Source organism: Leopardus geoffroyi, chromosome B1, assembly GCF_018350155.1.
Source record: "Leopardus geoffroyi isolate Oge1 chromosome B1, O.geoffroyi_Oge1_pat1.0, whole genome shotgun sequence".
Taxonomy (NCBI): domain Eukaryota; kingdom Metazoa; phylum Chordata; class Mammalia; order Carnivora; family Felidae; genus Leopardus; species Leopardus geoffroyi.
Window position 1 is genome coordinate 35,773,388 of NC_059327.1, and position 9,649 is coordinate 35,783,036.

A 9,649-nucleotide genomic window follows, 5' to 3' on the forward strand; every position below is an offset into this window, starting at 1 on the left:
AGTCTGGATTCCATTTAGGTGCCAGCAATAAAAAGACCATCAGAATAAAAATCAGGAGCCCTGGTACTTTCTCCTGTCCTCACCAGTCCTGTGACTTCAGAAGAGTCTCAAACAGGTGGGTTCATACCTGCATTCCCTTTTCCAGGGGTAGATATTATGGCTGGTGACCGTTGTATGCCTGGAAGCTTTTGTAACTAAGGAGCATTTTTGTTTTGGCAACTATAAAGCTTTTTTTTTTTTTTTTTTTTTTTAATATAAGAGATTGCTATTGTAACTTAAAAACACAATCAGATAATCTCCAGATGAAACTCTAGTGCCTTTATAATGCTCACAAAGGCTGGAAAGAAGGTGAACTCCAACCAGTTGGATGGGCTCTGGGAACATAGCATGCTTCAGGGTGGGGATGTTCATGTTTCTAGAATCCCAAGAAGGTGTTGTAAGTGTGTGGTGTTGACTGGGGCAGGGAGTGCTCCCCTCAGAGTGAAACACAGTTGCAGCTGTGTGTGAAAGTGGTGAGATCTGTCTGATGTGTCCTGTGTGCTGGGTGGGTGTATATGTGGCTAAGCTCTTTCTTATTGAGCTGAGAGACCTGGGTTCCGGTTGGTGGCCTTGAACACCTTCCTCAGATCTTCCTGAGCCTCCATCCAGTCATTTTTAAATTAGGGACTTAGCCTGGTTGATTTCTAAGTTCTCTTCCAGCTATGTCATGCTGAACATCCAGCTTGTGTGTGAGGGCCTTTTGCTACTGGTTTTACTGTTGAACTTGGTTCTGGGTCTCTTTGTTGCTATAGGTCAGCCCTTCCTTGTTTGGTTTGACTCCCCGGCCAGCTTCTGTACCTGAGTTGTTGCTGGCTGAAAAGCTGGAAATTGGCTTTTTGGAAATTATCTTACTCAATGAAAATGCAGGAAGCTTGTGCATGAAACTCACTCGGCAAACACACACACACACACACACACACACACACACACACACAGCAAGAAACCACAGGGCCTATTGGTTTGGGTTTGTCATCATCGAGCAGACAAGAACATTGCAGAAAACTCTAGGCAGAGAGGAAATGAACTAGGGGGAACCCACGGCAGGGAGGAGGGAAAGAGGGCGGGCGTGGAAGGAGAGAACTGAAGTGCTGGGGCACCGTCATGGTGAGAGGATGGAAGAAGTGGCAGTGAAGCAGGGCCCCCTGTATCTTCTGCAGCAGCAGACTTTTGGAAAGGTAAGGGCAAGGCTGGGCTGGGACTGGGTAGAGGGGCTGGGGGGGTTGCTGCTAGAAATTCCCCGGGGATGAGAGGGAGCCCCCGAACGTTCCAAAACCTGTATGGGAAGGTGGGGACTGTGTCACTCCCCACGTTAGACCCTTAGCAGCCACTGGCTTCCCCCAAACAGGCCCCAAGCTGAGTTCTTTGCAAATGGCTGTTCGCCAGTGGGGAGGAGGGTACATGAGGGCTCTGACTCCATTTCTTGCCTCTGAGGCTCTGTGGTAACACGGGGATGCTTTGGGAGGGAATGGAGGGCAAGGTGGGGGGATAATTTGTCATTGCTGTGGAAGTTCCTTCTCCCTTTCCTGCCCCAGTGGGATGAGTTTGGCTGGTGTCAAGCTTGAGCCGGGGTCTCTGTGGCCAGCCTCCTTTTCCTTCCTTGGCCTCCTCGAATGAGGAAGTCCTCTGTCCCTCGGCTGACCTGCACAAGGGCTTCTCTGTCTCTCTCATGACCCAACCTGTCAAGGGGTGAAGCAGGAAGGCTCCATAGGGTTGACTGAAGTTCCTGGCACAGGGTTTTCTGTGGGGCCTCACACAGAGAGAATGATGAGCTCTGGTCTCGGCCCTCATGCCACCCTCTCATCTCTCCTCTGGGCTTCAGGGACTCACAGGCGTTTTGCCTCTCGACTTGGATCTTGGTTGGGCCTGCCTTGCAGTCTGTCCCCACGGGGCTCCCTTCTGCCTCTGCTTTTCCACTCGCTGTCACTGCAGGCCTCTTTCTCTGCCGTGTGGGGCGGGTCTCCAATGCTCACTAATTCCTAAGGCTCCTGTTATCCCCTCTGACTCCTTGGATCTATTGTGATCTTCACCTCTCTCTCCGACCCGAGTGCTGCCCCACGCCCTCTCCCTTGGTTCCTTGTCTCCCCATTGATCACCATCTCTCCATCTCTGGGTGGCTCCCTCCCCACACCTCACCTGCCATGTGTCTGGGTTCAGAAATGGCGCCGGTTTGGGGCTATGCTGTATGGAGAGTCAGGCTGCGCCTTGGCCCGGTTGGAGCTCCAAGAGGGCCCTGAGAAGCCACGCCGGGGAGAGGCCGCCAGGAGGGTGATCCGCCTCAGTGACTGCCTACGGGTGGCTGAGGCCGGCGGGGAGGCCAGCAGCCCCCGGGACACCAGCGCCTTCTTCCTGGAGACCAAGGAACGCCTGTACCTGCTGGCAGCCCCCGCTGCAGAGCGCAGTGACTGGATGCAGGCCATCTGCCTCTTGGCCTTCCCTGTGAGTCATCCAGTGGTGCAGAAAAGGCAGGGGCATGCAGGTGGGAGTGGGGGCACTCGGTACTTGCTGTGGGCAGGTGTTCTAAGAGCCAAGGTCAGGATGTTGGGGGTGGTTCCTGGCGGGGGGTGGGGGGCCCAATCCAGAATGCAGACAGGGACAGCAGGCTGATTGTGCTCTGGAGGGAGTCCTGGGCCACAGGTGGGCTTGGCATTGGTGACAGTGGTGAGACCTTGGCCTCCTCCTCAGGGCCAGAGGAAGGAGCTGCTGGGGCCGACGAGGAAGGGCAGCTGGCCCTGCATGGAGGAGAATGAACTGTACAGCAGCACGACTGCAGGTGAGGGGCTGCCTCCCCTCCTGGGGCGCCCTCCCCAGGGTGTGGTGGGGAGGAGCTGTGGGCCAGCGGCTGGCCGCCTCTGAGTCTTCCTGCCCTGTGGTTGCCCCCAACCCCGGCCAGTCCCCTTATCGGCTTCTCTGCATCGTTTCCGGGAGTGGCCTGAGGTGGGGGAGCCTGGACTGCCTCCAGCTTCAGGCCTCCCCCACCGCCTCCCCATCCCCCTGTGGCTCATTCCCTCTTGCCCAGGCCCTGATGGTGGGAGAGGGCAAGGCTGGGGGATCCAGTGAAGGTGCTGCTTTTGAACTCTCTGTCCTGGGGACCTGAGAGAGTGTCTGAGAAGGTTTTAGTTTTATGGATTTAAAGTATCCTGTGGCAGTGGAACTTTCTGCTGACGAAGCAGTCCCTTTTTGTGATGTGTCTAGCCCACTGACTTGGGCGTGTGTGGGGAGCAGATGGGCACAGGGTGACATTCAAGCTCCACCTCACAGAGGGCACTGGATGGCGTCAGCAGTGGGTGGGTTGGCTGCAAGCTGGGAGGGTAAGGTCGGCTGCACCTGCAGCTGTGATAGCAGGACTTGGGGAGGAGGCTGGGTAAGGGCAGGAGATTAGATGGGGAAGACAAGGCTGTGACTCTGGCAACAGGGACAGGAAGGATGTGGGCACAAGGTCGGGGTGCATGTGGCCAGGGCACGATGCTGACTAGGGTAGGAGGTGGAGGTACCTGCATTTTGGGGAATATGACCTGTCATAGGGCAGCTCAGCCTCCAAGATGCAGGCTGCAGGGTCAGGAGGCACATGGATAATGTGTTTTCTGGAGGCTTCTGGTATGCTTATTTAGAGCAGAGTTGAGGCAGGCCATCTGTTTCCCATGAACTGCCTGATCCACCTCCCCTCTCTGCCCCCCCCCCCAGCGGCCCCCCGCAAGGAGTTCTCTGTGACCATGAGACCCACAGAAGCCAGCGAGAGGTGCCGGCTCCGGGGATCCTATACCCTGCGGGCTGGAGAGAGTGCACTGGAGCTGTGGGGTGGCCCTGAGCTGGGCACCAAGTTGTATGAGTGGCCTTACAGGTTCCTGAGGCGCTTTGGGCGGGACAAGGTGAGCAGGGGCTGCCTGTGAGAGAGGAGATTGTCAGGGAGAGGACAAAGAGGCCCTCGAAGGAAGAGAGCATGGGAGGAGGAAGGGAAGACAGATAAAAACCAGCAGAAGAAAACAGCCAGTGGAGAGAGAGCCAGGGGAAGGGGGAGTGGGTGGGGACTAGAAGAACCAGAGAACAGGAAGAGGTAGGGAGGTCAGAGGAGTAAACAGGGGCTGGTGTTATTGAGAATGAATATATACCAACCTCCACACTTGAATGGATGGCAGGGAGAAGGAAGGGACAGGAGAGAGGGCTTTGCTTGTTAAGGAAAAAACCCGGAGGGATCGTTCACCCCCCTCTGGGTTTTTTCCTTAACAACTTGGGGAGAAGCTCTCATGGTTCTTGTGGAAGGAAGTCGGAAGTGACAGGTTTGTGGTTGGGAGCTGGGAGAAGAGACTCTACTGTGTGGACTGGCCAATAATCTCCCTTTCCCTTCCACCCAGGTAACCTTTTCCTTTGAGGCAGGCCGGCGTTGTGTCTCTGGAGAGGGCAATTTTGAGTTTGAAACTCGGCAAGGCAATGAGATCTTCTTGGCTCTGGAAGAGGCCATCTCTGCCCAGAAGAACAGTGCCCCTCCTGGGCCCCAAACCCAGCCAGCCACAGTCCCTGCGGTGCTGCCCCTGCCAGAAAGCCCCTACTCCCGGCCCCACGACTCACTGCCACCTCCGTCACCGACCATTCCAGTCCCCACCACCCGGCCGCGGGGCCCAGAGGGGGAATATGCGGTGCCCTTCGATGCAGTAGCTCGTAACCTGGGGAAAAGCTTCAGAGGTATCCTGGCGGTTCCTCCCCAGTCCCCAGTGGACCCTCTGTATGACAGCATTGAGGAGCACCCGGCCCCACAGCCCGACCACATATACGATGAGCCTGAGGGAGTGGCTGCCCTGTCCCTGTATGACAGCCCACAGGAGCCCCAGGGTGAAGCCTGGAGGAGGCAGGCCTCAGCTCACAGGGACACCAGCAGCCTCCAGCACGTCTACCCAGCAGGGCAGGACTTTTCTGCGTCTGGCTGGCCACGGGGAACGGAATATGACAATGTTGTACTTAAGAAAGGTGCTAAGTGATGGGGGGCAGAGGAGATGTTGACCGAATGCCGGTGCTGAAGCTATCCTGTGCTCGCTGGGGCACCAGTCAGAGGCCAGTGTGAAGGAGTGGGAGGACGACCACAGGCCTCCCTTCTAGTTTCTTCAGGTTACTTCTCCTGGCCACTGCACTCCAGGAACTTCCCTCTGCTCCTTCCGGAACACTTGCCTTGGCCTGCCCTAGTCTGGTCTGAGGAATTGTCCCTCCCAAGGCCTGCTGTGTGAGTCATCCTCCCAAAGCAGGAAGGGGGCCCTAAAGAGACACACCCTCCTCCTACCCCTTTTCCACTTCCTCTTCTGTCTTTCCTAAAGGAAGCTTGGGCATTTAGGGCAGAGGACAAAAGGATGTCAGCAAATTGCCCTGGTTTCTTGCCTTATACAAGCATCTTCCCTGCTGACATCCCCTTTAGGGGACCACTCCGGCTCCAGGCACTGGGACAATGGCTGCAGCTTTATGTAGGTTTTAGGCTTCTCTGTGGCATTAAACACATCTGGAATATTTCTGTGTGGCATAAGTGCTGTGGGATGGGGTTGGGAGAGCCACAGCCCTCTTGGGGACATATGCTTCAGTTGACCACCATGGACACCTTCTGTCCTAGCAGCAAGATCTTCTCTGGGCCTAAGCTGGGTCCCAAGCATCTGTCCACAGAGTGTGTGTGTGTGTGTGTGTGTGTGTGTGTGTGTGTGAGGGGGGTGGTCTGTGAAAGTCAGGGCACTTTGGGAAAGAGGTTCAAGCATCTCTAACCCTTTGCCAGCTTCGAGTCAACACCAGGAAAGTAGTGGGGAAGCAGAATGTATGTGTGAAGAGCTGGACTGGAGGATGGGAAGAGTAGGCACTTACTGAACCTCTTATGCACTACAAGTGGGACTAACCAGCTGTGTGGCCTTGGATTGATCCCTTGCCTTCCTAAGACTTGCCTTCTTTGTTCACCATGTAGCATTCTGAGAAGGCTTCCTGTTCTGTAATTTTCCATAGACCCTCAGTATCAGGTCTATCACTTCTCTACAGGTCAGCTTCTATGCCCTGTGCCCTCAGCCCCCCCCCCCCCATCAACACCTGCTTTTGGTCCATGTCTATATCATGTCATGTCATGTCAATACATTTCTGCTACCAGCCAGTTCAGCCAATGTTATAGAGCATTGCAAGGCTCTAGACTGCCGCTGGCCTCAGGATGCCGACATCCCAGAGCAGGCTGAGACAAAAGCACAGATGTCTGTTACAAGACATTGCATTACATTAGTGCTGCAAGAGGTGAATCAGGGTCCTGGGGGCCAGAGAGGACAGCTGTTCACTGGAGACATCTAAAGAAAGATTTCATCTGGAATGTGGATCTTCAAGGGTGGAATTTGATGAAGATTAAGGAGTGTGTGTAGAGCATCGTGGGTAGATCGATGAGCATGAGTGAAAGTGTGGGGGAAGGTATGGATGTGCTCAGAAAAGAGTTCCACATTCAGAGTATAGGGACCATGTGGCCATCTAGCTGGGAGGGCAGGTTCCAACCATGTTGTGTGTGTGTGTGTGTGGGGGGGGGGTGACAGAGGGAGGGGGAACGACAAGACTTTTGAGCAGAGAGTCCCATAAGAGCTGTGCATTAGGGCAATAACCAGCCCTGTGGGAAATGGATTGGGGATAGGATGGTTTGGGGCTGAGTTGGAAGGAGAAATTCAGAAAAGATTGGATTCAAAAGATGTTGAGGTAGGGCCTACAGACCTTGGAGTCATATTGGGTATGGAACTCAGAGAAATAGAGTTTCTGGAAAGATTCAGGTTTGGGGAAGAAGGCGAGCTTCATTTCTGACATGTAGAGGTTAAGATGGCTTTACTGCACCCAGCTAGAAGAGTCCTGAAAGCAGTTGGAAGGGAGCTCCAAGGCTCAGGAGGGAAATGAGATAGAGCTTCTCAGTTGCATTGTGATCTAAGTTTTATCTCAAACCATGCCTTTGCCCCTTGTTAAAGGAAGTTGAACCAGTGGGTGAGCAGGCTAGAGACAGAGTGGCAGGTGGGCTTCTGTCTGTGCCAAAGGGCTGTCCCTATTGCCACCATCCAATACCAGCCTCAGAATAAATTTGAGGCAGGCAGGAATGCTTAAGGCCTTTAAGGGATTCGGTCGCACCCCTCTCCAGGCCAGGGGCAGGAGTTGTGGGGCTCTTAGGCAAGGATGCCATATTTGTAATTTGCTTCAGGTAGCCCTTGAGGTGGACGTCCCAGATCAGCCCACCAGGGGGCAGTGTTACCCTGTGGAAAAGGCCACTGGGGGCTTTGCTGCTGCCAAGTGTGGGGGCTTGGTCCTGAAGGAGGGAACTTACATGTTTGCTACCCAGAAGATTGGAGGATAGCTTGAGGAATCGTCATGTCGGAGCTTGCCCCTTCAGATGCTCAAATCCCACCTGGAGCCCTTTGGACCCTGCCTCCTAGAAGTGTGGGACCCTAAGCTGAAAATTGCCCCCTCCGGCCTCTTTCCTCTCCTTGGAGATCCAGGGACTTGTGAGTTTTGTTCTGATGCTAGCTTTGCTCGAAAGGGAAGTGGTAGATTGGGGCCCTAGGGAAAGGAGGTGTGAGGGCTGGGAGGGCGGGGCAAGGGGAGCATTTGGGGAAGTTGGCAGGGGTAATGAAAGTCCTTGAGGCAGTTGTTAAGGACAAAGACCATGCTATCTGCGTCCCTCTCAGAAGGCATGACCAGGTGGGTGGGTCCTCCTACAGAGAACTGTGTCAATGCCAGCGCAGCCAGCCTCAACCGTACTGTCGCCTGTGACATGTGCATCATCCCTTAGTCCACACCACATACTGGCCCCACCTAGAGCTGGGGGCTGGGGGGAATGACAGACTCATCCCCCCCCCCCCCCTTGCAGAGCCCACGCATAGAATAGTTATGCAGGAGATGGTTAATAAGGGGATTAATGGCCAGGTGAGCCTTAGGAATCCATCTCAATAGAAGCACAGAGGTAAAGCCCTCCTTGAAGTGTTTCTATGCCAGCCTGGCTGTCAGAGGCAAATTCATAGGTGAGGAAACAGACTGGTCTCCAGGGGACAGGGCCATGTAAGACCAAGTGACAGTTCTATAAGAAAGGTTCTCTTGGCTCCAGGGTCTGCTACCTGGCAGCCGTTATGATACCAGGAGATGCTCTGCTGTGACCAGGACACTTAGAAACTGCTTATATTTGCTCATCATTATGCAGAGGTGACATCAGGGCAGATGAGAATGGCATCATGAGTGGTGCCCAGCATAGAGATGTGTACACAGATTCATATAACTGTGCATGTACCCACACAAGCATAGTATATAATTCTTCCTGTTTCTTTTCTTCTCTCTCTTGCCTCCCTTTGTATTCTCTTTTTTTGAGAGCATGAGTGGTGTGTGTGTGTGTGTGTGTGTGTGTGTGTCTGTGGTCTACACTGTAAGCCTGCTCTCAGGCTCATGGTGGGGATATCCAGGGCCCCTGGTGAGTTCCCACCTTGCAGCTTCAGAATATACCAAGGTCCAGATTGCCTGGGCCTCTCTGCTCGCTCAGATTCCTCCCTAATGGCTATACTCAAGCTGTTGCTGCCACCACCTTTCAGCCGTGATGCTAACCAGCCTCCTGCCTCCTGCCTCCTAGGCACTGATTCAATTAGCCAAGGTGCCCACCTTCTGCAAAGGCCATTTATAAAATCAGCTGGGACAGCTGGAGACCTCAGGGAGGGCAGGGCTGAGAAGCAAGGGAGGAGGTAAGTGAGCTGAAAGAGGGAGGTAGAGGAATGGAGGGGGGTTCTGGGCAGGGGCATCTGATCTGATTAGGCATCAGGCTGGCTTCCCCTGGCCAGCAGCTGCACATCACTGCCCTGCTCCGATCCTCGGCTCCCAGGCCAATCCAATGCTGGCCAGCACAGAACAGGGCCCATCCATCTCCCTGCCCTGGCCAGCCATGTCTCTCTCTTCCCTGCCTCTCTCTTACCTCTGCAGCCCTCTTCTTGACACCAGCTCCTGGATCCCTGGGCGAGACACAGGTAGCTGGTGAGTTCGGGAGGGGTTGCGGGTGGTGGAGCAGCAGGTTCTGAGGGATCTGGTCGGGAGCTGGTGTCCCAGAGCTGAGTTAAGTAATTCTGGGACCTGCACCCTGGGACAGGGTCAGCCTTCTGCTTTCAGAGAGAGCAGGGGAGGTTGGTGTGAAGGTGTGCCTGAAGGGGCGACAGCCATTGGGATAATAATGTTCTTGAGTTTGCACAGCATTTACAAACTACTTTGGGGGCAGTTTGGGGTAGTTGGTTAGGCACGCAGACTGCAGCCTGACTCCCTGCATTCAAATTCTGGCTCTGCTGCTTGCTAGCTATGTGTCTTTGGGCATCTGCTCTGACCACCTGTGTGCGCATCTGTAAAATGGAGATATAATAATATGTTTCTCAGAGGTTTGTTGTGAAGACTAAGTGAAGGGACAGACACAGAGCTCCTAGAGCAGCGCCTGACACACACAGAGCTCCCGTGTTATCCACAATCTCATTTTACTTCCAATGGCAGGGCAAGGCCGGTCAGGTAAAATGTGCCCATTTCATATGCAAGGTAACAGAAGCACAGAGAAGCAGAGCCCCCTATCTCTGGGGGAATGAACCTGGGCTTTGTGGATGAGGGAGGACCTGGTTGGGGAGGA

At 54.3% G+C, this 9,649-nt stretch overlaps 1 protein-coding gene across 2 annotated transcripts; it reads left to right on the plus strand.

Moving 5' to 3' along the window:
• Positions 1-332: 332 nt before the first annotated feature.
• DOK2 (docking protein 2) lies at positions 333-5,526 on the plus strand. Of its 2 annotated transcripts, XM_045457964.1 has the most exons (5): positions 333-1,214; positions 2,194-2,475; positions 2,722-2,809; positions 3,721-3,905; positions 4,389-5,526. In XM_045457964.1, the coding sequence occupies exons 1-5, from the start codon at positions 1,152-1,154 to the stop codon at positions 5,007-5,009; spliced, it is 1,239 nt and encodes a 412-aa protein (XP_045313920.1). In that variant the 5' UTR covers positions 333-1,151; the 3' UTR covers positions 5,010-5,526. The 2 variants fall into 2 exon arrangements, with proteins under 2 accessions (XP_045313920.1, XP_045313923.1); XM_045457967.1 differs by lacking the exons at positions 333-1,214; positions 2,722-2,809 and having other exon boundaries at positions 2,363-2,475.
• Positions 5,527-9,649: the final 4,123 nt, after the last annotated feature.